We start from the raw sequence: 27,591 nt of genomic DNA on the forward strand, positions 1-27,591 counted from the left end.
CCCTCATATGCAAATCTCCATATGGGGTTTTGGGAACGTTTTTGGAGATAACAATCCTTATAAGAAGTATATTGTATATTATGGAAGGTTTATTGACGTTATGGTGAAGCTACATCAGATGAAAGGTTTCATAAATATATTAAAGGGACATGAAAAACCAAAGGTATATCTTTTATGATTCAGACAGTGTGTACAATTTTAAAAATGTTTCCAATTTACTTCTTATAACAAATATACCTTGTTCTCTTGGTATCATTTCTTGAACAACAGGTAGGTAGGCTCAGGAGTGTTCATGTGTCTGCACCACTATATGGTAGCAGTTTTGCAAGGATACTTTTAATATTGTTATACATTTGCAAACTCACTAGATGGCAGCAGTGTTTGTTGCCATACAATGCTCCAGACACGTGCATGCTACATACCTAGGTATACTCTTCTACAAAGAAAGCCAAGAGAACAAAGCAAATTTGATAATAGAAGTCGATTGGAAACTATTTTTTTTTTAAACCAGTAAAAAATAAATTGGGGTTCAAGGGACACTGAAACCAATTTTTTTTGTTTTGTGATTCAGATAGAGCATGACATTTTAATCAACTTTCTAATATACTTCTATTATCAAATTTTCTTCATTCTCTTGGTATCTTTATTTGAAATGCAAGAATGTAAGTTTAGATGCCAGACCATTTTTGGTGAACATATTGGGTTGTTCTTGCTGATTGGTGGATAAATTGATCCACCAATAAAAAAGTGCTGTCCAGAGGTCTGAACCAAAAAAAAAAAAAGCTTAGATGCCTTCTTTTCAAATAAAGATAGCAAGAGAACGAATAAAAATTAATAATAGGAGTAAATTAGAAAGTTGCTTAAAATTGCATGCTCTATCTGAATCAGAAAAGAAAAAAATTGGGTTCAGTATCCCTTTCATGTCCTTTTAATTGTAATGATTTTAATCTTTTTACATTTGAACAACGTGTTAATATGATTAACTTTGTGGATGTTACATTGGTAGTGGATTTGGATTTACAGCAAGAGAGAAGATGAGTACTTTATATTCTATATTTCATATTATGTCTATGATGAATAAAAAGGAGGAAGGGAAGAGAGGGGGAAACGGAGGAGACAAGAGAGGGGTAGAGAGGGAGAAGGGACTAGGGAAGAGAGGTGGAAGGGACTAGGGAATTGAGGGGGAAAGGGAGGAGAGAAGAGAGGGGGAAAGGGAGGAGAGAAGAGAGGGGGAAAGGGAGGATAGAAGAGAGGGGGGAAGGGAGGAGAGAAGAGAGGGGGAAAGGGAGGATAGAAGAGAGGGGGGAAGGGAGGAGAGAAGAGAGGGGGGAAGGGAGGAGAGAAGAGAGGGGGGAAGGGAGGAGAGAAGAGAGGAGGGAAGGGAGGAGAGAAGAGAGGGGTAGAGAGGGAGAAGGGACTAGGGGAGAGAGGTGGAAGGGACTAGGGAAGAGAGGGGGAAAGGGAGGAGAGAAGAGAGGGGGAAAGGGAGGAGAGAAGAGAGGGGGAAAGGGAGGATAGAAGAGAGGGGGGAAGGGAGGAGAGAAGAGAGGGGGGAAGGGAGGAGAGAAGAGAGGAGGGAAGGGAGGAGAGAAGAGAGGGGGAAGGGAGGAGAGAAGAGAGGGGGGAAGGGAGGAGAGAAGAGAGGAGGGAAGGGAGGAGAGAAAAGAGGGGGAAGGGAGGAGAGAAGAGAGGGGGAAGGGAGGAGATAAGAGAGGGGGAAAGGGAGGAGAGAAGAGAGGGGGGAAGGGAGGAGAGAAGAGAGGGGGGAAGGGAGGAGAGTAGAGAGGGGGAAGGGAGGAGAGAAGAGAGGGGGAAGGGAGGAGATAAGAGAGGGGGAAGGGATGAGAGAAGAGAAGGGGAAGGGACGAGAGAAGAGAGGACTGAAGGGGGGAGGAAGGAAGAGAGGACAGAAGAGAGGAGGGAAGGGAGGAGAGAAGAGAGGAGGGAACGGAGGAGAAAAGAGAGGAGGGAAGGGAGGAGAGAAGAGAGGGGGGAAGGGAGGAGAGAAGAGAAGGGGAAGGGAAGGGAGGAGAGAAGAGAGGAGGAAGGAAGGAGAGAAGAGAGGGGGAAGGGAGGAGAGAAGAGAGGGGGGAAGGGAGGAGAGAAGAGAGGGGGAAGGGAGGAGAGAAGAGAGGGGGAAGGGAGGAGAGAAGAGAGGAGGGAAGGGAGGAGAGAAGAGAGGAGGGAAGGGAGGAGATAAGAGAGGGGGAAGGGAGGAGAGAATAGAGGAGGGAAGGGAGGAGAGAAGAGAGGGGGAAGGGAGGAGAGAAGAGAGGGGGGAGGGAGGAGAGAAGAGAAGGGGAAGGGAAGGGAGGAGAGAAGAGAGGGGGAAAGGAAAGGGAGGAGAGAAGAGAGGGGGAAGGGAGGAGAGAAGAGAGGGGGAAGGGAGGAGAGAAAAGAGGGGGAAGAGAAGGGAGGAGAGAAGAGAGGGGGAAAGGAAAGGGAGGAGAGAAGAGAGGGGGAAGAGAGGAGAGAAGAGAGGGGGAAGGGAGGAGAGAAGAGAGGAGGAAGGGAGGAGAGAAGAGAGGGGAAAGGGAGGAGAGAAGAGAGGGGGAAGGGAGGAGAGAAGAGAGGGGGAAGGGAGGAGAGAAGAGAGGGGGAAGGGAGGAGAGAAGAGAGGAGGGAAGGGAGGAGAGAAAAGAGGGGGGAAGGGAGGAGAGAAGAGAGGGGGAAAGGGAGGAGAGAAGAGAGGGGGAAGAGAGGAGAGAGGGGGAAGGGAGAAGAGAGGGGGAAGAGAGAAGAGAGGGGGGAGGAGAAAAGAGATGGGGAGGGAGGAGAGAAGAGAGGGGGAAGGGAGGAGAGAAGAGAGGGGGGAGGAGAAAAGAGATGGGGAGGGAGGAGAGAAGAGAGGGGGAAGGGAGGAGAGAAGAGAGGGGGAAGGGAGGAAAGAAGAGGGGGGGGGAAGGAAAGGGAGGAGAGAAGAGAGGGGGAAGGGAGGAGAGAAGAGAGGGGGAAGGGAGGAGAGAAGAGAGGAGGAAGGGAGGAGAGAAGAGAGGGGAGAGGGAGGAGAGAAGAGAGGGGGAAGGGTGGAGAGAAGAGAGGGGAGGGAGGAGAGAAGAGAGGGGGAAGGGAGGAGAGAAGAGAGGAGGGAAGGGAGGAGAGAAGAGAAGAGAGGGGGAAGGGAGGAGAGAAAAGAGGGGGGAAGGGAGGAGAGAAGAGAGGGGGAAGGGAGGAGAGAAGAGAGGGGGAAGAGAGGAGAGAGGGGGAAGGGAGAAGAGAGGAGGGGAAGAGAGAAGAGAGGGGGAAAGAGAGAAAAGAGGGGGAAGATAGAAGAGAGGGGGAAGAGAGAAGAGAGGGGGAGGAGAAAAGAGAGGGGGAGGGAGGAGAGAAGAGAGGGGGAAGGGAGGAGAGAAGAGAGGGGGAAGGGAGGAAAGAAGAGAGGGAAGGGAAAGGAGGAGAGAAGAGAGGGGGAAGGGAGGAGAGAAGAGAGGGGAAAGGGAGGGGAGAAGAGAGGGGAAGGGAGGAGAGAAGAGAGGAGGGAAGGGAGGAGAGAAGAGAGGGAGGAAGGGAGGAGAGAAGAGAGGAAGGGAGAAGAGAGTGGGGAAGGGAGTAGAGAGTGGGGGAAGAGAGAAGAGAGGGGGAAGAGAGAAGAGAGGGGGGGGAAGAGAGAAGAGAGGGGGAAGAGAGAAGAGAGGGGGAAGGGAGAAGAGAGGGGAAGAGAGAAGAGAGGGGGAAGACAGAAGAGAGGGGGGAATAGAGAATATAGGGAAGGGAGGAGAGAAGAGAGGGGGGAAGAGAGAAGAGAGTGGGGAAGAGAGAAGAGAGGGAGGAGAAAGAAGAGAGGGGAGAAGAGAGAAGAGAGGGGGGAAGAGAGAAGAGAGGGGGGAAGAGAGAAGAGAGGGGGGAAAAGAGAAGAGAGGGGGAAGGGAGAAGAGAAGAGAGGGGGAGGGAGGAGAGAAGAGAGGGGGGAAGGGAAGGGAGGAGAGAAGAGGGGGGAAGGGAAGGGAGGAGAGAAGAGGGGGGAAGGGAAGGGAGGAGAGAAGAGGGGGGAAGGGAAGGGAGGAGAGAAGAGAGGGGGAAGGGAGGAGAGAAGAGAGGGGGAAGGGAGGAGAGAAGAGAGGGGGAAGGGAGGAGAGAAGAGAAGGGGAAGGGAGGAGAGAAGAGAGGGGAGAAGGGAGGAGAGAAGAGAGTAAGGGAGAAGAGAGGGAGGAAGGGAGAAGAGAGGGGGGAAGAGAGAAGAGAGAAGGAGAAGAGAGAAGAGAGGGGGGAAGAGAGGGGGAAGGGAGAAGAGAGGAGAGGGGGAGGGAGGAGAGAAGAGAGGGGGGAAGGGAGGGGAGGAGAGAAGAGGGGGGAAGGGAAGGGAGGAGAAAAGAGAGGGGGAAGGGAGGAGAGAAGAGAGGAAGGTAGAAGAGAGAGAGGAACGGAGAAGAGAGGGGGAAGGGAGAAGAGAGGGGGGAAGAGAGAAGAGAGGGGGAGAAGAGAGGGGGGAGAGAGAAGAGAGGGGAGAAGAGAGGGGGGAAGAGAGGAGAGAGGGGGGGAAGGGAGAAGAGAAGAGAGGGGGAGGGAGGAGAGAAGAGAGGGGGGAAGGGAAGGGAGGAGAGAAGAGGGGGGAAGGGAAGGGAGGAGAGAAGAGGGGGAAGGGAAGGGAGGAGAGAAGAGAGGAAGGTAGTAGAGAGAGAGGAAGGGAGAAGAGAGGGGGAAGGGAGAAGAGAGGGGGGAAGGGAGAAGAGAGGGGGGAAGATAGAAGAGGGAGGGGGAAGAGAGAAGAGAGGGGGAAGAGAGAAGAGAGGGGGAAGGGAGAAGAGAAGAGAGGGGGAGGGAGGAGAGAAGAGAGGGGGGAAGGGAGGAGAGAAGAGGGGGGAAGGGAAGGGAGGAGAGAAGAGGGGGGAAGGGAAGGGAGGAGAGAAGAGAGGGGGAAGGGAGGAGAGAAGAGAGGGAGAAGGGAGGAGAGAAGAGAGGGGGGAAGGGAGAAGAGAAGACAGGGGGAGGGAGGAGAGAAGAGAGGGGGGAAGGGAAGGGAGGAGAGAAGAGAGGGGGAGGGAGGAGAGAAGAGAGGGGGGAAGGGAAGGGAGGAGAGAAGAGGGGGGAAGGGAAGGGAGGAGAGAAGAGAGGGGGAAGGGAGGAGAGAAGAGAGGGGGAAGGGAGAAGAGAAGAGAGAAAGGGAGAAGAGAGAGAGGGAGAGAGAAGAGAGGGGGGAAGGGAGAAGAGAGGGGGAAGAGAGAAGAGAGGAGGAAGAGAGAAGAGAGGGGGAAGAGAGAAGAGAGGGGGAAGAGAGAAGAGAGGTGGGAAGAGAGGGGAGAAGAGAGAAGAGAAGGGGGAAGAGAGAAGAGGGGGAAGAGGGGGGAGGAGATAAGAGCGGGAAGGGAAGGGAGGAGAGAAGAGAGGGTGAAGGGAGGAGAGAAGAGAGGAAGGGAGAAGAGAGGGGGGAAGTGAGAAGAGAGGGGGAAGAGAGAAGAGAGGGGGAAGAGAGAAGAGAGGGGGAAGAGAGAAGAGAGGGGGAAGAGAGAAGAGAGGTGGGAAGAGAGAGGGAAGAGAGAAGAGAGGGGGAAGAGAGAAGAGAAGAGAGAAGAGAGGGGGAAAAAGAGAAGAAAGGGGGAAGAGAGAAGAGAGGGGGAAGAGAGAAGAGAGGGGGAAGAGAGGGGGAAGAAAGAAGAGGGGGGAAGAGAGAAGAGAGGGGGAAGAGAGAAGAGAGGGGGAAGAGAGAAGAGGGGGGAAGAGAAAAGAAGGGGGAAGAGAGAAGAGGGGGGAAGAGAGAAGAGAGGGGGAAGAGAGAAGAGGGGGAAGGGAGGAGAGAAGAGTAGGGAGGAGAGAAGAGAGGAGGGAAGGGAGGAGAGAAGAGAGAGGAAAGGGAGAAGAGAAGAGAGGAAGGGAGAAGAGAGAGAGGAAGGGAGAAGAGAGGGGGAAGTGAGAAGAGAGGGGGAAGTGAGAAGAGAGGGGGAAGTGAGAAGAGAGGGGGAAGAGAGAAGAGAGGGGGAAGGGGGAAGAGAGAAGAGAGGGGGAAGAGAGAAGAGAGGGGGAAGAGAGAAGAGAGGTGGGAAGAGAGAGGGAAGAGAGAAGAGAGGTGAAGAGAGAAGAGAGAGGTGAAGAGAGAAGAGAGGGGGGAAGAGAGAAGAGAGGGGGAAAAAGAGATGAGAGGGGGAAGAGAGAAGAGAGGGGGAAGAGAGAAGAGAGGGGGAAGAGAGAAGAGAGGGGGAAGAAAGAAGAGGGGGGGAAGTGAGAAGAGAGGGGGAAGTGAGAAGAGAGGGGGAAGAGAGAAGAGAGGGGGAAGGGGGAAGAGAGAAGAGAGGGGGAAGAGAGAAGAGAGGGGGAAGAGAGAAGAGAGGTGGGAAGAGAGAGGGAAGAGAGAAGAGAGGTGAAGAGAGAAGAGAGGGGGAAGAGAGATGAGAGGGGGAAAAAGAGATGAGAGGGGGAAGAGAGAAGAGAGGGGGAAGAGAGAAGAGAGGGGGAAGAGAGAAGAGGGGGGAAGAGAGAAGAAGGGGGGAAGAGAGAAGAGGGGGGAAGAGAGAAGAGAGGGGGAAGAGAGAAGAGGGGGAAGGGAGGAGAGAAGAGTAGGGAGGAGAGAAGAGAGGAGGGAAGGGAGGAGAGAAGAGAGAGGAAAGGGAGGAGAAAAGAGAGGGAGAAGGGAGGAGAGAAGAGAGGGGGAAGGAAAGAGAGGAGAGGGGGAAGGAAAGAGAGAAGAGAGGAGGGAACGGAGGAGAGAAGAGAGGGGGAAGGGAGGAGAGAAGAGAGGGGGAAGGGAGGAGAGAGAAGAGAGGGGGAAGGGAGGAGAGAGAAGGGTAGTGAGGAGAGAAGAGAGGAGGGAAGGGAGGAGAGAAGCGAGGAGGGAAGGAAGGAGAAAAGAGAGGAGGGAAGGGAGGAGAGAAGAGAGAATGGAAGGGAGGAGAGAAGAGAGGAGGGAAGGGAGGAGAGAAGAGAGGAGGGAAGGGAGGAGAGAAGAGAGGAGGGAAGGGAGGAGAGAAGAGAGAGGGAAGGGAGGAGAGAAGAGAGAGGGAAAGGAGCAGAGAAGAGAGAGGAAAGGGAGCAGAGAAGAGAGAGGGAAAAAAGAAGAGAGGGGGGAAAAGAGAAGAGAGAAGAGAGGGAAGGGAGGAGAGAAGAGTAGGGAGGAGAGAAGAGAGGAGGGAAGGGAGGAGAGAAGAGAGGGGGGAAGGGAGGAGAGAAGAGAGGAAGGGAGAAGAGAGTGGGGAAGGGAGAAGAGAGTGGGGGAAGAGAGAAGAGAGGAAGGGAGAAGAGAGTGGGGAAGGGAGAAGAGAGTGGGGGAAGAGAGAAGAGAGGGGGAAGAGAGAAGAGGGGGGGAAGAGAGAAGAGGGGGACGAGAGAAGAGGGGGACGAGAGAAGAAGATAGAAGAGGGTGAATGGAGGAGAGAAGAGTAGGGAGGATAGAAGAGAGGAGGGAATGGAGGAGAGAAGAGAGTGAACGGAGGGGAGAAGAGAGGGGGAAGGAAAGAGACAAGAGAGGGGGAAGGAAAGAGAGAATAGAGGAGGGAAGGGAGGAGAGGAGGGAAGGGAGGAGAGAAGAGAGGGGGAAGGGAGGAGAGAAGAGAGGGGAAAGGGAGGAGAGAGAAGAGTAGGGAGGAGAGAGAAGAGTAGGGAGGAGAGAAGAGAGGAGGGAAGGGAGGAGAGAAGAGAGCAGGGAGGAGAGAAGAGAGGAGGGAAGGTAGGAGAGAAGAGAGGGGGAAGGGAGGAGAGAAGAGAGGGGGGAAGGGAGGGGAAGAGAGAAGAGTGGGAAGTGAAGGGAGAAGAGAAGAGGGGGGAAGGGAGGAGAGAAGAGAGGGGAAGGGAGGAGAGAAGAGGGGGGAAGTGAAGGGAGGAGAGAAGAGAGGGGAAGAGAGAAGAGAGGGGGGAAGAGAGAAGAGAGGGGGAAGGGAGAAGAGAAGAGAGGGGGAGAGGGAGGGAGGAGAGAAGAGAGGGGGGAAGGGAAGGGAGGAGAGAAGAGGGGGGAAGGGAAGGGAGGAGAGAAGAGAGGGGGAAGGGAGGGGAGAAGAGAGGGGGAAGGGAGGAGAGAAGAGAGGGGGAAGGGAGGAGAGAAGAGAGGGGGAAGGGAGGAGAGAAGAGAGGGGGAAGGGAGGAGAGAAGAGAGGAAGGGAGAAGAGAGAGAGGAAGGGAGAAGAGAGGGGGGAGGGAGTAGAGAGTGGGGACAAGAGAAGAGAGGGGGAAGAGAGAAGAGAGGGGGAAGAGAGAAGAGAGGGGGTAAGAGAGAAGAGAGGGGGGAAGAGAGGGGGAAGAGAGAAGAGAGGGGGAAGAGAGAAGAGAGGGGGAAGAGAGAAGAGAAGAGGGGGAAGAGGGGAGAGGAGATAAGAGCAGGAAGGGAGAAGAGAAGAGAGGGGGAAGAGAGAAGAGAGGGGGAAGAGAGGGGGAAGAGAGAAGAGAGGGGGAAGAGAGAAGAGAGGGGGAAGAGAGAAGAGAGGGGGAAGAGAGAAGAGAGGGAGAAGAGAGGAGGAAGAGAGAAGAGAGGGGGAAGAGAGAAGAGGGGGGAGAGAGAAGAGGGGGAAGGGAGGAGAGAAGAGAGGAGGGAAGGGAGGAGAGAAGAGAGGAGGGAAGGGAGGAGAGAAGAGAGGAGGGAAGGGAGGAGAGAAGAGAGAGGGAAGGGAGGAGAGGAGAGAGAGGAAGGGAGCAGAGAAGAGAGAGGAAAGGGAGCAGAGAGGAGAGAGGGAAGGGAGGAGAGAAGAGAGGGGGAAGGGAAGAGAAAAGAGAGGGGAGAGGGTGAAGGGAGGAGAGAAGAGGAGGAAGGGAGGAGAGAAGAGGGGGAAGGGAGGAGAGGAGGAAAGGGAGGAGAGAAGAGGAGGAAAGGGAGGAGAGAAGAGGGGGAAGGGAGGAGAGAAGAGGGGGAAGGGATGAGAGAAGAGGTGGAAGAGAGAAGAGTAGGAAGGAGAGAAGCAAGGAGGGAAGGGAGTAGAGAAGAGAGGAGGGAAGGGAGGAGAGAAGAGAGGAGGGAAGGGAGGAGAGAAGAGAGGGGGAAGGGAGGAGAGAAGAGAGGGGCAAGGGAGGAGAGAAGAGAGGGGGAAGGGAGGAGAGAAGAGAGGGGGAAGGGAGGAGAGAAGAGAGAGGGAGGGAGGAGAGAAGAGAGGGGGGAGGGAGGAGAGAAGGGGAAGGGAAGGGAGGAGAGAAGAGAGGGGGAAAGGAAAGGGAGGAGAGAAGAGAGGGGGAAGGGAGGAAAGAAAAGAGGGGGAAGGGAGGAGAGAAGAGGGGGAAGGGAGGAGAGGAGAGGAGGAAAAGAGAGGGGAGAGGGTGAAGGGAGGAGAGAAGAGGGGGAAGGGAGGAGAGAAGAGGGGGAAGGGAGGAGAGAAGGAAAGGGAGGAGAGAAGAGGGGGAAGGGAGGAGAGAAGAGGGGAAAGGGAGGGGAAGAGCAAAGAATAGGAAGGAGAGAAGAGAGGGTGAAGGGAGGAGAGAAGAGAGGGTGAAGGGAGGAGAGAAGAGAGGGGGAAGGGAGGAGAGAAGAGAGGGGGAAGGGAGGAGAGAAGAGGGGGAAGGGAGGAGAGAAAAGAGGGGGAAGAGAAGAGAGGGGAAGGGAGGAGAGAAGAGAGGGGGAAGAGAGAAATGTAGGGAGGAGAGAAGAGAGGAGGGAAGGAAGGAGAGAAGAGAGGAGGGAAGGAAGGAGAGAAGAGAGGAGGGAAGGGAGGAGAGAAGAGAGGGGGAAGGGAGGAAAGAAGAGAGGGGAAGAGAGGGGGAAGAGAAGAGGGAAGAGAAGAGAGGGGAAGGAAGGAGAAAAGAGAGGGGGAAGAGAGAATAGTAGGGAGGAGAGAAGAGAGGAGGGAAGGGAGGAGAGAAGAGGAGGGAAGGGCAGTGGCGTCACTAGGGGGGGGCGGGCCGCACCCGGGTGACACCCTCCAGGGGGTGACACCAAAAAAAGAAAAAGAAAAAATTTTTTTTTTTTTTTTTTTTTTACATTTTATTGAAATTCAAAGAAATACAATGTTGAGATGCATAGATTATTTTATTAGAGGCTGGCATTTGTGAACATTCGTGGGACTGGGGAAGTTGTAGCCACACAATTTTTTTGCCCCTTGAGCCAGTACTGCAATTTCAACAAATAGTTTTCCTGGCTGCTTTTGCTTGTTTGTACTTTGCTCCTCCCCTGCCCAATTTCACTATGAATGTTGTGGGTGTGCCGTGGGGCTTGCAAAGTTGCGCTGCTAGCCTAAACCTGCCTGCCTATCTGTGCTCACTGCTCAGTGACATGCGGCCCAGGGCTGTGCACTGACAGACTTGGAACAGAGTCAGAGAGCAGAATTTTCATAGTTTGTGCGCCTAAACCTTTTCTTCAGTGATTTATTTTAGAGTGCTCTGTTTATCTTTCATTTGATGTTCTGCTGAGCCAGGGAGCATGAGCTTCATAATTAATGCAGTGCAGTTTACATATTTTGTATGTGTGTGTCTGAGTTTTTGTGTGTCAGTGTTTTTGTGTGTGTGTTTTTGTGTGTGTGTCTGAGTGTGTTTCCGAGTGTTTGTGTGTGCAACAGTATGTTTTTAAGTGTGTCTGAGTGTTTGTATGTGTGTTTGCCTGTGTTTTTGTGTGTGTCTGCTTTCTGGGGGGGGGGGTGACACCATGACTTACCGCACCGGGTGACACCAACCCTAGTGACGCCACTGGGGAAGGGAGGAGAGAAGAGAGGGGGAAGGGAGGAGAGAAGGGAGGAGAGAAGAGAGGGGGAAGGGAGGAGAGAAGAGAGGGGGAAGAGAGAAGAGTAGGGGAAGAGAGAAGAGTAGGGAGGAGAGAAGAGAGGAGGGAAGGGAGGAAGGAAGAGAGGAGAGAAGAGAGAGGGGGAAGAGAGAAGAGAGGGAGAAGAGAGGAAAGAAGAGAGGGGAAGAGAGGAAAGTAGAGAGGGGGAAGAGAGAAGAGAAGAGAGGGGGAAGGGAAGAGAGAAGAGAGGGAGAAGAGAGGAAAGAAGAGAGGGGGATGAGAGAAGAGAAGAGAGGGGGAAGAGAGAAGAGAAGAGAGGGGGAAGAGAGAAGAGAAGAGAGGGGGAAGGGAAGAGAGAAGAGAGGAGATAAGAGAGAAGAGAGGAGATAAGAGAGGAGGAGGGAGGAGAAAGGAGAGAAGACAGGAAGTGTTTTTATGTATTTTTTTAAATACATTTTATTTTAGTAAAGTTTATTTATTTTTTTGTATAATTTTATTTTAATAAAAGTGTTTTTTATTCCGAAATTGTGTTTTCTGCCCTTGGCAACAAAAGGGTTTTCTGCCCTTGGCAACAAAATATTTCTAGACAAATCCGCTGGGGTATCTAAATGCTACAAATATATACTTTTGTGTAGCAGTTTTGAATTAGGTGACAGCTATTTAATTTACAGTACAAGCATAGCAGATTTTAGCGTTAGACCAATAATTCCATATTTGGTCTATATTTCCTAAACATTACTTGGAAACCTAGACATATGGAGTATTTCTAAAACCAGGACAACATGAAGAATCTATCTGTAGGTATTTTTCTTTAGCTAAACTAGTTTTGTCAAAATGGTTATAAAGAAAAGTGCAAAAAAATATCATGTACAGGTGCACTTAAAGGGACAGTAAACTTAAAAATGAATGACACATAATTCTGCACATATCCAAAGATTTTAGTCCCTAATGTTAAACTTAACTTGTTTCCTCTCCAGGCTATTCTGATCAGGTCTTCCTTTCAAAAGCGGTTTGCGTGCCCACTGTCTAATCATAGCGCTCCCGATCGCGCTATTAAACTAAATGTATCTCGCTCCCGCTCTGGTCTGGTAGAGATTAATATAAATTAGAGATTATGGTTAGAGAGAAATCTTCAGATCCACACTGTGTTTTCCTTTTAAAGAAGTGTAATCCTGCATTAATTATGTGGGTATTAAATTGTCTAATAGACCCCAGGACTGGTATGAATTACATTTTTAATCTGTTATCTTCAAAATGTCTAGGAATGGAGGGATTTAACTTTGTTATTAGCTGCTAGAATTATTATCTTTCCTTCCCAAAGCTGCTGTACATAATATAAATGCTACGATTACTAATAAGGAACATAGATATCATTAAACTGGTGCAGTTAGAGTCATTAAAAAGTCATTTTCTTTCATGTAATTGGCAAGAGTCCATGAGTTAGTGACTTATGGGATATACAATCCTACCAGGAGGGGCAAAGTTTCCCAAACCTCAAAATGCCTATAAATACACCCCCACCACACCCACAATTCAGTTTTTACAAACTTTGCCTCCTATGGAGGTGGTGAAGTAAGTTTGTGCTAGATTTCTACGTTAATATGCGCTTCTCAGCATTTTGAAGCCTGATTCCTCTCAGAGTACAGTGAATGTCAGAGGGATGTGAAGGGAGTATCACCTATTGAATGCAATGGTTTTCCTCACGGAAGATCTATTTCATAGGTTCTCTGTTATCGGTCGTAGAGATTCATCTCCTAACTCCCTTTTCAGATCGACGATATACTCTCATATTCCATTACCTCTACTGATAACCATTTCAGTACTGGTTTGGCTATCTGCTATATGTGGATGGGTGTCTTTTGGTAAGTATGTTTTCATTACTTAAGACACTCTCAGCTATGGTTTGGCACTTTATGTATTTATATAAAGTTTTAAATATATGTATTGTATTTATATTTGCCACGAGTCAGGTTTAAGTATATTTCCTTTTGCAGACTGTCAGTTTCATATCTGGGAAATGCATTTTTTAGGACATTTTTTTTTTCTTACCTGGGGTATAGTCTTTTTTCAATTGACTGTTCTTTTTCATTTGCAGGCAAATTAGGCTCGCAAGGGCGCGAATTGCCAAAGTATATTGCGTCATTTTTGGCGCAAGATTTTTTGGCGCGAAATTACGTTCGATGGCGCAAATTCATAATTTCTGGTGTCTTAGTTGACGCCGAGTCCTTTTATAAGGTTGCATCTTTGATGACGCGAGTGTATCATTTCCCGATGTTGTTAGCGCCAAAAAAATTTCTATTTGTGTTGTGCGTCATTCTTGGCACCAAATATTTTCATTATTTTAAACCCCATTCCTATATGCCTCTTGCATTTTTTCTCTATCAGAGGGCTATGCTGTTTGCATTTTTTCCCCATTCCTGAAACTGCCATATAAGGAAATTGATAATTTTGCTTTATATGTTGTTTTTTATCTTAAATTTGCAAGATATCTCAATCTGATCCTGTCTCAGAAATCACTGCTGGAACCCTGCTGCCTGATAACAGTTCTACCAAAGCTAAGTGCATTTGTTGTAAACTTGTGGAGATTATTTATCCAGCTGTGGTTTGTAATAGTTTTCATGATAAGCTTTTACATGCAGAGAATGTGTCCATCAGTAATAGTGCATTGCCTGTTGTTGTTCCTTCAACATCTAATGTACAAGATATACCTGTGAATTTAAAAGATTTTATTGCTGATTCTATTCAGAAGGCTCTGTCTGCCATCCCGCCTTCTAATAAGCGTAAAAGGTCTTTTAAAACTTCTCATAAAGTTGATGAAATTTCAAATGACCAACAACATACTGAATTATCCTCCTCTGATAAGGATCTATCTGATTCAGAAGATCCTTCCTCAGATATTGACACTGACAAATCTACTTATTTATTTAAAATAGAGTACATTCGTTCTTTGTTAAAAGAAGTGTTGATTACATTGGATATTGAGGAAACTAGTCCTCTTGATATTAAAACTAGTAAACGTTTAAATTCTGTTTATAAACCTCTTGTGGTTACTCCAGAGGTTTTTCCAGTTCCTGATGCTATTTCTGATATGATTTCTAAGGAATGGAATAGGCCTGGTACATCTTTTATTCCTTCTTCAAGGTTTAAAAAAATTGTATCCTTTGCCAGCAGTTACATTGGAGTTTTGGGAAAAGATCCCCAAAGTTGATGGGGCTCTCTCTACTCTTGCTAAACGTACTACTATTCCTATGGAAGATAGTACTTCTTTTAAAGATCCTTTAGATAGGAAACTTGAATCTTATCTAAGGAAAGCCTATTTATATTCCGGTCATCTAATCAGGCCTGCAATTTATTTGGCTGATGTTGCAGCTGCATCAAGTTTTTGGTTGGAACATTTAGAGCAACAAGAATTGGATTCTGATTTGTCTAGCATTGTTCGCTTGCTTCAACATGCTAATCATTTTATTTGTGATGCCATTTTTGATATCATCAAAATTGATGTTAAATCTATGTCTTTAGCTATTTTAGCTAGAAGAGCTTTGTGGCTTAAATTTTGGAATGCTAACATGACTTCTAAATCTAGATTGCTATCTCTTTCTTTCCAAGGTAATAAGTTATTTGGTTCTTAGTTAGAATCTATTATTTCAACTGTCACTGTGGGGAAGGGAGTTTTTTTGCCTCAGGATAAAAGACCTAAGGGTAAATCTAAAGCTTCTAACCGCTTTCATACCTTTTGACAAATTAAAGAACAGAAACCTAATCCTTCCCCCAAGGAATCTGTTTCCAATTGGAAACCTTCTTCAAATTGGAATAAATCCAAGCCATTTAAGAAACCCAAGCCAACCCCCAAGTCCGCATGAAGTTGCGGCCCTCATTCCAGCTCAGATGGTAGGGGGCAGATTGAGATTTTTCAAGGATGTTTGGACAAATTCTGTCCGAAATAAATGGATTCTGAGTATTGTCTCTCAGGGGTATCGAATAGGATTTAGAGTAAGACCTTCTGTGAGAAGATATTTTCTGTCACGCATCCCAGCAAATCCAGTGTGACGGACTTCCCGCTACCCCGACTGGGTAGCGCCGCCAGCCGGGTCCTTCCTCTGCCTGGAACAAGTGGCTATGTAGCCCAGGAAAGTGATTTCTATGTAGCACAGGAAAGTGATTCTAGCTGGAGCCCACCTAAATGACTAGACAGACTAGCATTCAGGTGAAAATAAGAACTGCTTTATTGCACAGAAAACACAGCTTTTATATATTTCGAACACATGGGGTTAGTTACTACACAAATAGAAACAAATATTATACAATGAGACAAACATCAGACAATGTTTTTTTAAACAGATGCTAATCACATCCTGACTTACAAAAGGACAATGAATGACTCACACAATACCAGAAAGACACTTTACACCTAGACTAGATAACAACAGGGGGAAGGTTATAGGGGGTAGGGGTTTAACCCTTGCAGCCTGTGACATCCTGTAAAGGCTCAAGCTTTCCTGAAGTGTATTTCAGACCTGGAGCTTTCAGGGGTAATCATGCCGGTTCCGTTTCAGGAACAGGGTCTGGGGTTTTATTCAAATCTATTCATTGTCCCAAAGAAAGAAAATTCTTTCAGACCAGTTCTGGATCTAAAATTTTTGAATCATTATGTACCAACTTTCAAGATGGTGACTATAAGGACTATTCTGCCTTTTGTTCAGCAAGGGCATTATATGTCCACAATAGACTTACAGGATGCATATCTTCATATTCTGATTCATCCAGATCATTATCAGTTTCTGAGATTCTCTTTTCAAGACAAGCATTACCAATTTCTCGCTCTTCCTTTTGGCCTGGCGACAGCTCCAAGAATCTTTTCAAAGGTTCTCGGTGCCCTACTCTCTGTAATCAGAGAGCGGAGTATTGCGATGTTTCCTTATTTGGACGATATCTTGGTACTAGTTCAGTCTTTACATTCTGCAGAATCTCACATGAATCAACTAGTGTTGTTTCTTCGAAAACATGGTTGGAGGATCAATTTACCAAAAATGTTCTTTGATTCATCAGACAAGGGTCGCCTTTTTAGGTTTCCAGATAGATTCAGTGTCCATGACTCTGTCTCTAACAGACAAGAGACGTTTAAAATTGGTTTCAGCCTGTCGGAACCTTCAGTCTCAGTCATTCCCTTCAGTAGCTATGTGCATGGAAGTTTTAGGTCTCATGACTGCAGCATTGGACGCGATCCCCTTTGCTCGTTTTCATATGAGACCTCTCCAGCTTTGTATGCTGAACCAATGGTGCAGGGATTATACAAGGATATCACAATTAATATCCTTAAATCCCAATGTTCGACTATCTCTGACTTGTTGGTTAGATCACCATCCTATAGTTCTAGGGGCCTCTTTTGTTCGTCCAACCTGGACTTTGATCACAACATATGCAAGTCTTTCAGGTTGGGGAGCTGCTTGGGGATCTCTGACAGCACAAGGGGTTTGGAAATCTCAAGAGGCGAGATTACCAATCAATATTTTGGAACTCCATGCGATTTTCAGGGCTCTTCAGATTTGGCCTGTGTTAAATAGAGAACCGTTCATTTGTTTTCAAACAAACAATATCACTACTGTGGCATATGTCAATCATCAGGGTGGGACTCACAGTCCCCAAGCTATGAAAGAAGTATCCCGGATACTTGCTTGGGCAGAATCCAGCTCCTGTCTAATCTCTGTGGTTCATATCCCAGGTATAGACAATTGGGAAGCAGATTATCTCAGCCGTCAGACTTTACATCCGGGGGAGTGGTCCCTCCATCCAGATGTGTTTTCTCAGGTTGTTCAGATGTGGGGTCTTCCAGAAATAGATCTGACGGCTTCTCATCTAAACAAGAAACTTCCCAGGTACCTGTCCAGGTCCAGGGACCCTCCGGCGGAAGCAGTGGATGCATTGACACTTCCTTGGTGTTATCAACCTGCTTATATTTTCCCGCCTCTAGTTCTTCTTCCAAGAATGATCTCCAATATCATCATGGAGCAATCGTTTGTGTTTTTGGTGGCTCCAGCATGGCCTCACAGGTTCTGGTATGCAGATCTTGTTCGGATGTCCAGTTGCCAACCTTGGCCACTTCCAATAAGACCGGACCTTCTGTCTCAAGGTCCGATTTTCCATCAGGATCTCAAATCATTAAATTTGAAGGTATGGAAATTGAACGCCTAGTGCTTAGTCATAGAGGTTTTTCTGACTCAGTGATTAATATTATGTTACAGGCTTGTAAATCTTCAGAATGGTTTGGATAAGGGTTTGTCTGCAAGTTCCTTGAAATGACAAATCTCTGCTCTTTCTGTTTTATTTCACAGAAAGATTGCTAAGCTTCCTGACATTCACTGTTTTGTTCAGGCTTTGGTTCATATTAAGCCTGTCCTTAAATCAATCTCTCCTCCTTGGAGTCTTAATTTGGTTTTGAAGGCTTTACAGGCTCCTCCATTTGAGCCTATGAATTCTTTAGACATTAAAATACTTTCTTGGAAAGTGTTGTTTCTTTTGGCCAGCGCTTCTGCTAGAAGAATTTCTGAATTACCTGCTCTCTCTTGTGAATCTCCTTTTCTGATTTTTCATCAGGATATGGCAGTTTTGCGGACTTAAATTCTTACCTAAGGTTGTGAATTCTAACAACATTAATAGATAAATTGTTGTCCCTTCCTTGTGTCCTAATCCTAAGAATTATTTGGAGAGATCTCTACATTCTTTGGATGTGGTGAGAGCTCTGAAATATTATGTTGAAGCTGCTAAAGATTTCAGGACGACTTCTAGTCTATTTGTTATCTTTTCTGGTTCTAGGAAAGGTCAAAAGGTTTCTGCCGTTTCCTTGGCATCGTGGTTAAAGCTTTTGATTCATCAAGCTTATTTGGAGTTGGGTCAAGCCCCGTCTCAGAGAATTACAGCTCATTCTACTAGATCAGTCTCCACTTCGTGGGCTTTTAAGAATGAAGCTTCAGTTGATCAGATTTGCAAAGCAGCAACTTGGTCTTCTTTGCATACATTTACAAAATTCTACCGTTTTTATGTATTTGCTTCTTCGGAAGCAGTTTTTGGTAGAAAAGTTCTTCAGGCAGCTGTTTCAGTTTGATTACATGAAAGAAAACATAATTTATGTAAAAACTTACCTGATAAATTCATTTCTTTCATATTGGCAAGAGTCCATGAGGCCCATCCTTTTTATGGTGGTTATGATTTTTTTGTATTAAGCACAATTATTTCCAAATTCCTTTGTTGATGCTTTTTACTCCTTTCTTTATCACCCCACTACTTGGCTATTCATTAAACTGAATTGTGGGTGTGGTGAGTGGTGTATTTATAGGCATTGTGAGGTTTGGGCAACTTTGCCCCTCCTGGTAGGATTGTATATCCCATAAGTCACTAGCTCATGGACTCTTGTCAATATGAAATAAATGAATTTATCAGGTAAGTTCTTACATAAATTGTGGTTTTTTTAATTCTGCTTCCCTAACCTAAAAGGTGGTTTTAAACTAGGATTGCCAGGTATCCAGTCCCAAAAATACTGGACACTCAAATATCCATTTTTTTCAAAAGTTCCTGAATTTAAACTAAATGTAAAACACTCCCTATGTCTCAATGCAGATAAATATGGAACAGAAAGGAGTGAGTGGCAGACAAAAGTCAAATCACTACTGTTTTCTTAGATGCAGGTACACGGTGGGTACTATACAGAGGTGCATTTATACTGTGCCTATTATACATAGGTTGGAGTATGGTTACTGTATGTTGAGATGCAGGTACACTGTGGGTACTATACAGAGGTTGGGGTGTGGTTACTATATGGATATGCAGGTATACTGTGGGTACTAACAAGTATTGTATAGATTGCACAAAAAATGCTGAAGTGTTATATACAGAGAAATAAAGATAACGTCATATAATCTAATAGAGACCATTTCAAGGGAAACTAAACCCATTTTTTCTTTAATGATTCAGATAGAGCAGCAATTTTAAGCAACTTTCTAATTTACTCCTATGATAAATTTGTCTTTGTTCTCTTGCTATCTTTATTTAAAAAAAAAGCAGGAATGTAAAGCTTAGGAGCCGGCCCATTTTTGGTTTAGAACCTGGGTTACACTTGCTTATTGGTGGCAAAATGAAGCCACCAATAAGCAAGCGCTATCCAGGGTTCTGAACCTAACATGGGCCGGCTCCTAAGCTTTACATTCCTTAAATAATATTTTTTTTATTTGTATATATTTTTCTCATCTAGAGCTAGATTCTCTATATACTGTGGGTACTATACAGAGGTTGGGGTATGGTTTCTATATGGAGGTGCAGGTATAATGTGGTTACTGTACATAGGTTGGGTGTATGACTACTATATAGAGGTTCAGGTATACTGTGGCTTCTATACAAAGGGTGGTGTATAGTTACTATACAGAGGTTGCGGTATGACTACTATATAGAGGTTCAGGTATACTGTGGCTTCTATACAAAGGGTGGTGTATAGTTACTATACAGAGGTTGTGGTATGGCTACTATACAGAGGTTCAGGTATACTGTGGCTTCTATACAAAGGGTGGTGTATAGTTACTATACAGAGGTTGTGGTATGGCTACTATACAGAGGTTCAGGTATACTGTGGCTTCTATACAAAGGATGGTGTATAGTTACTATACAGAGGTTGTGGTATGGCTACTATACAGAGGTTCAGGTATACTGTGGGTCCTATACAGAGGATGGTGTTTGGGTACTATATAGAGTTTGGGTTATGGCTCCTATATAGGAGGTTCAGGTATACGGTTACTATATGGAGGTTGGGGTCAGGGGTGAAAGACACTAATTTGCTACAAGCTTCTGTCACACAGGTAATCAGGATCGTCATCACTATGAGACATTTGAGAAGTTCGGGAATCAAACGTTCCTTCTGCACCTGGACAATGGCCGCGGGTGAGCAGGGGGAAGGGGGCACTGAATAGACTGGGGAAGAGAGGTGTGAGACAAACTCAGCAGCTGGTGTGTGACATAATCTCACTTATCACGTTGTTCTCTGAGCAATAGACTCACTGGCACTCATACACTAGATGGGTACTGATACACTAGACTGGCACTCATACACTAGATGGGTACTGATACACTAGATGGGTACTGATACACTAGACTGGCACTCATACACTAGATGGGTACTGATACACTAGACTGGCACTCATACACTAGATGGGTACTGATACACTAGATGGGTACTGATACACTAGACTGGCACTCATACACTAGATGGGTACTGATACACTAGACTGGCACTGATACACTAGATGGGTACTGATACACTAGACTGGCACTCATACACTAGATGGGTACTGATACACTAGATGGGTACTGATACACTAGACTGGCACTCATACACTAGATGGGTACTGATACACTAGATGGGTACTGATACACTAGACTGGCACTCATACACTAGATGGGTACTGATACACTAGACTGGCACTCATACACTAGATGGGTACTGATACACTAGACTGGCACTCATACACTAGATGGGTACTGATACACTAGATGGGTACTGATACACTAGACTGGCACTCATACACTAGATGGGTACTGATACACTAGATGGGTACTGATACACTAGACTGGCACTCATACACTAGATGGGTACTGATACACTAGACTGGCACTCATACACTAGATGGGTACTGATACACTAGACTGGCACTGATACACTAGACTGGCACTCATACACTAGATGGGTACTGATACACTAGACTGGCACTGATACACTAGATGGGTACTGATACACTAGATGGGTACTGATACACTAGACTGGCACTGATACACTAGATGGGTACTGATACACTAGATGGGTACTGATACACTAGACTGGCACTGATACACTAGACTGGCACTCATACACTAGATGGGTACTGATACACTAGACTGGCACTGATACACTAGATGGGTACTGATACACTAGACTGGCACTGATACACTAGATGGGTACTGATACACTAGATGGGTACTGATACACTAGACTGGCACTGATACACTAGATGGGTACTGATACACTAGATGGGTACTGATACACTAGACTGGCACTGATACACTAGAGTGGTACTAATACACTAGAGTGACACTGATACACTAGACTGGTACTAATACACTAGAGTGACACTGATACACTAGACTGGTACTAATACACTAGAGTGACACTGATACACTAGACTGACACTGATACACTAGACTGACACTGATACACTAGACTGGCACTCATACACTAGATGGGTACTGATACACTAGACTGGCACTCATACACTAGATGGGTACTGATACACTAGACTGGCACTGATACACTAGATGGGTACTGATACACTAGACTGGCACTGATACACTAGATGGGTACTGATACACTAGATGGGTACTGATACACTAGACTGGCACTGATACACTAGAGTGGTACTAATACACTAGAGTGACACTGATACACTAGACTGGTACTAATACACTAGAGTGACACTGATACACTAGACTGGTACTAATACACTAGAGTGACACTGATACACTAGACTGACACTGATACACTAGACTGACACTGATACACTAGACTGGTACTAATACACTAGAGTGACACTGATACACTAGACTGACACTGATACACTAGACTGACACTGATACACTAGAGTGACACTGATACACTAGACTGGTACTAATACACTAGAGTGACACTGATACACTAGACTGACACTGATACACTAGACTGACACTGATACACTAGACTGACACTGATACAATAGATGGGTACTGATACACTAGACTGACACTGATACACTAGACTGGTACTAATACACTAGAGTGACACTGATACACTAGACTGGTACTAATACACTAGAGTGACACTGATACACTAGACTGGCACTCATACACTAGACTGACACTGATACACTAGACTGACACTGATACACTAGACTGACACTGATACACTAGACTGACACTGATACACTAGACTGGCACTCATACACTAGACTGACACTGATACACTAGACTGACACTGATACACTAGAGTGACACTGATACACTAGATGGGTACTGATACACTAGACTGACACTGATACACTAGATGGGTACTGATACACTAGACTGGCACTGATACACTAGATGGGTACTGATACACTAGACTGGCACTGATACACTAGATGGGTACTGATACACTAGACTGACACTGATACACTAGATGGGTACTGATACACTAGACTGACACTGATACACTAGATGGGTACTGATACACTAGACTGGCACTGATACACTAGATGGGTACTGATACACTAGACTGGCACTGATACACTAGACTGGCACTGATACACTAGACTGGTACTAATACACTAGAGTGACACTGATACACTAGACTGGTACTAATACACTAGAGTGACACTGATACACTAGACTGACACTGATACACTAGATGGGTAAAGATACACTAGACTGGCACTCATACACTAGACTGACACTGATACACTAGACTGACACTGATACACTAGATGGGTAAAGATACACTAGACTGGCACTCATACACTAGACTGACACTGATACACTAGACTGACACTGATACACTAGACTGGTACTAATACACTAGAGTGACACTGATACACTAGACTGACACTGATACACTAGACTGACACTGATACACTAGACTGGTACTAATACACTAGAGTGACACTGATACACTAGACTGACACTGATACACTAGACTGACACTGATACACTAGACTGGTACTAATACACTAGAGTGACACTGATACACTAGACTGACACTGATACACTAGACTGACACTGATACACTAGGTAGGTACTGATACACTAGACTGGCACTGATACACTAGATGGGTACTGATACACTAGACTGACACTAATACACTAGACTGGTACTAATACACTAGACTGACACTGATACACTAGACTGGTACTGATACACTAGACTGACACTGATACACTAGACTGACACTGATACACTAGATGGGTACTGATACACTAGACTGGCACTGATACTAGATGGGTACTGATACACTAGACTGGCACTGATACACTAGACTGGCACTGATACACTAGACTGACACTGATACACTAGACTGGTACTAATACACTAGACTGACACTGATACACTAGACTGACACTGATACACTAGATGGGTACTGATACACTAAACTGGCACTGATACACTAGATGGGTACTGATACACTAGATGGGTACTGATACACTAGACTGGCACTGATACACTAGACTGGCACTGATACACTAGACTGGTACTAATACACTAGACTGACACTGATACACTAGACTGGCACTGATACACTAGACTGGTACTAATACACTAGACTGACACTGATACACTAGATGGGTACTGATACACTAGACTGGCACTGATACACTAGACTGGTACTAATAAACTAGACTGACACTGATACACTAGACTGACACTGATACACTAGACTGGTACTAATACACTAGACTGACACTGATACACTAGACTGGCACTGATACACTAGACGGGTACTGATACACTAGACTGGCACTGATACACTAGACTGGCACTGATACACTAGACTGGTACTTATACACAAGACTGACACTGATACACTAGACTGACACTGATACACTAGACTGGTACTAATATACGAGAACTAGATGGGTACTGATACACTAAACTTAAACACAGCTCTGGTTATTATTCTGTACAACACATAATTATCCCAAAACATGTGCCATAAAAGTCAATGGGCATTGTGCCACGTACAGCATCAACGGCTGTGTAAAAAAATGCAGAAAACAGATACAATGTACACAGGGAATTTATACTATAATCGTGTTTGTAACGCGTCCGTCGCCGTCGTCAGTAGTGCTCAGCCTGCAGCGTGACACAGCACTCTCAGCTGTTATGTTACAGCCGAGAGCGGGAGCTCCTGAAGCTTCAGACATCCACCTCCATATGAGGGCAGATGCCTGATGGTTACAGACGGTGACACTGTGTAACTTCAGCTGGTGCCAGCGGGAGGCGGGTCTGCAGCAGAGGGGGGAGGGAGTGAGAGGGCCCCACCCTACAGACATGAAAGGAACAGGGAGGGATGGGGCAGATATACTACAGAAAAGGGGTTTGGGGGTGCGGGGGGGCTAAATGGTGATCGAGGGAAGTGATGGGACCACTACACTATAGAGATAAAAAGGGGGTTATAGGTACTGGCAAACAGCTGCCATTACCTAAAATGGTGGCAATAGTTAGAGGGGGGTTAGAGAGCTGTTTGGGGGGGGGGGGGCAGGGACAGATGGATAGGGACAGAGGGATAGATGGATAGGTATACTTCTTTCATTAAACATTATGGCCCGTGTACACAGGCTTTACCACTAGTAATTATATAATAGGAGAGGCCATCCCTGATACAGAGAGATGTAATGTATACAGGGATAATAATATAATATAAGGAGAGGCTGCACCTAATACAGAGGGATGTAATGTATACAGGGATAATAATATAATATAAGTAAGGCTGCACCTAATACAGAGGGATGTAACGTATACAGGGATAATAATGTAATATAAGGAGAGGCTGCACCTAATACAGAGGGATGTAATGTATACAGGGATAATAATATAATATAAGGAGAGGCTGCACCTAATACAGAGGGATGTAATGTATACAGAGATAATAATATAATATAAGGAGAGGCTACACCTAATACAGAGGGATGTAATGTATACAGGGATAATAATATAATATAAGGAGAGGCTGCACCTAATACAGAGGGATGTAATGTATACAGGGATAATAATATAATATAAGGAGAGGCTGCACCTAATACAGAGGGATGTAATGTATACAGGGATAATAATGTAATATAAGGAGAGGCTGCACCTAATACAGAGGGATGTAATGTATACAGGGATAATAATATAATATAAGGAGAGGCTGCACCTAATACAGAGGGATGTAATGTATACAGGGGATAATAATGTAATATAAGGAGAGGCTGCACCTAATACAGAGGGATGTAATGTATACAGGGATAATAATATAATATAAGGAGAGGCTGCACCTAATACAGAGGGATGTAATGTATACAGGGATAATAATATAATATAAGGAGAGGCTGCACCTAATACAGAGGGATGTAATGTATACAGGGATAATAATATAATATAAGGAGAGGCTGCACCTAATACAGAGGGATGTAATGTATACAGGGATAATAATATAATATAAGGAGAGGCTGCACCTAATACAGAGGGATGTAATGTATACAGGGATAATAATATAATATAAGGAGAGGCTGCACCTAATACAGAGGGATGTAATGTATACAGGGGGTAATAATTTAATATAAGGAGAGGCTGCACCTAATACAGAGGGATGTAATGTTTACAGGTATAATAATATAATATAAGGAGAGACTGTACCTAATACAGAGGAATTTAATGTATACAGGGATAATAATATAATATAAGGAGAGGCTGCACCTAATACAGAGGAATGTAATGTATACAGGGATAATAATGTAATATAAGGAGAGGCTGCACCTAATACAGAGGGATGTAATGTATACAGGGATAATAATGTAATATAAGGAGAGGTTGTGCCTAATACACAGGGATGTAATGTATACAGGGATAATAATATAATATAAGGAGAGGCTACACCTAATACAGAGGGATGTAATATATACAGGGGATAATAATATAATATAAGGAGAGGCTGCACCTAATACAGAGGGATGTAATGTATACAGGGATAATAATATAATATAAGGAGAGGCTGCACCTAATACAGAGGGATGTAATGTATACAGGGATAATAATATAATATAAGGAGAGGCTGCACCTAATACAGAGGGATGTAATGTATACAGGGATAATAATATAATATAAGGAGAGGCTGCACCTAATACAGAGGGATGTAATGTATACAGGGGATAATAATATAATATAAGGAGAGGCTGCACCTAATACAGAGGGATGTAATGTATACAGGGATAATAACATAAAATAAGAAGAGGCTGCACCTAATACACAGGGATGTAATGTATACAGGGGATAATAATATAATATAAGGAGAGGCTGCACCTAATACAGAGGGATGTAATGTATACAGGGGATAATAATGTAATATAAGGAGAGGCTGCACCTAATATAGAGGGATGTAATGTATACAGGGGATAATAATATAATATAAGGAGAGGCTGCACCTAATACAGAGGGATGTAATGTATACAGGGATAATAATATAATATAAGGAGAGGCTGCACCTAATACAGAGGGATGTAATGTATACAGGGATAATAATATAATATAAGGAGAGGCTGCACCTAATACAGAGGGATGTAATGTATACAGGGATAATAATATAAAATAAGAAGAGGCTGCACCTAATACACAGGGATGTAATGTATACAGGGATAATAATATAATATAAGGAGAGGCTGCACCTAATACAGAGGGATGTAATGTATACAGGGATAATAATATAATATAAGGAGAGGCTGCACCTAATACAGAGGGATGTAATGTATACAGGGATAATAATATAATATAAGGAGAGGCTGCACCTAATACAGAGGAATGTAATGTATATAGGAATAATAATAAAATATAAGGAGAGGCTGCACCTAATACAGAGGGATGTAATATATACAGGGGATAATAATATAATATAAGGAGAGGCTGCACCTAATACAGAGGGATGTAATGTATACAGGGGATAATAATATAATATAAGGAGAGGCTGCACCTAATACAGAGGGATGTAATGTATACAGGGGATAATAATATAATATAAGGAGAGGCTGCACCTAATACAGAGGGATGTAATGTATACAGGGATAATAATATAATATAAGGAGAGGCTGCACCTAATACAGAGGGATGTAATGTATACAGGGATAATAATATAATATAAGGAGAGGCTGCACCTAATACAGAGGGATGTAATGTATACAGGGGATAATAATATAATATAAGGATAGGCTGCACCTAATACAGAGGGATGTAATGTATACAGGGGATAATAATATAATATAAGGAGAGGCTGCACCTAATACAGAGGGATGTAATGTATACAGGGATAATAATATAATATAAGGATAGGCTGCACCTAATACAGAGGGATGTAATGTATATAGGGATAATAATATAATATAAGGAGAGGCTGCACCTAATACAGAGGGATGTAATGTATACAGGGATAATAATATAATATAAGGAGAGGCTGCACCTAATACAGAGGGATGTAATGTATACAGGGATAATAATATAATATAAGGAGAGGCTGCACCTAATACAGAGGGATGTAATGTATACAAGGATAATAATATAATATAAGGAGAGGATGCACCTAATACAGAGGGATGTAATGTATACAGGGGATAACAATATAATATAAGGAGAGGCTGCACATAATACACAGGGATGTAATGTATACAGGGATAATAATGTAATATAAGGAGAGGCTGCACCTAATACAGAGGGATGTAATGTATACAGGGGATAATAATATAATATAAGGAGAGGCTGCACCTAATACAGAGGGATGTAATGTATACAGGGGATAATAATATAATATAAGGAGAGGATGCACCTAATACACAGGGATGTAATGTATACAGGGATAATAATATAATATAAGGAGAGGCTGCACCTAATACAGAGGGATGTAATGTATACAGGGATAATTATATAATATAAGGAGAGGCTGCACCTAATACAGAGGGATGTAATGTATACAGGGATAATAATATAATATAAGGAGAGGCTGCACCTAATACACAGGGATGTAATGTATACAGGGATAATAATATAATATAAGGAGAGGCTGCACATAATACAGAGGGATGTAATGTATACAGGGATAATAATATAATATAAGGAGAGGCTGCACCTAATACAGAGGGATGTAATGTATACAGGGGATAATAATATAATATAAGGAGAGGCTGCACCTAATACAGAGGGATGTAATGTATACAGGGGATAATAATATAATATAAGGAGAGGCTGCACCTAATACAGAGGGATGTAATGT

At 44.9% G+C, this 27,591-nt stretch overlaps 1 protein-coding gene across 1 annotated transcript in view; it reads left to right on the top strand.

The window, feature by feature from the left end:
• LOC128666610 (extracellular serine/threonine protein kinase FAM20C) overlaps positions 1 to 27,591 on the top strand; it is a 217,547-nt gene that overhangs the window by 170,387 nt on the left and 19,569 nt on the right. The window contains exon 8 of the mRNA XM_053721308.1: positions 19,399 to 19,480. Within this exon, the coding sequence (XP_053577283.1) occupies positions 19,399 to 19,480 (82 nt within the window). The remainder of the gene's footprint in view (positions 1 to 19,398; positions 19,481 to 27,591) is intronic.

This window comes from Bombina bombina, chromosome 7 (genome assembly GCF_027579735.1).
Source record: "Bombina bombina isolate aBomBom1 chromosome 7, aBomBom1.pri, whole genome shotgun sequence".
Taxonomy (NCBI): Eukaryota; Metazoa; Chordata; class Amphibia; order Anura; family Bombinatoridae; genus Bombina; species Bombina bombina.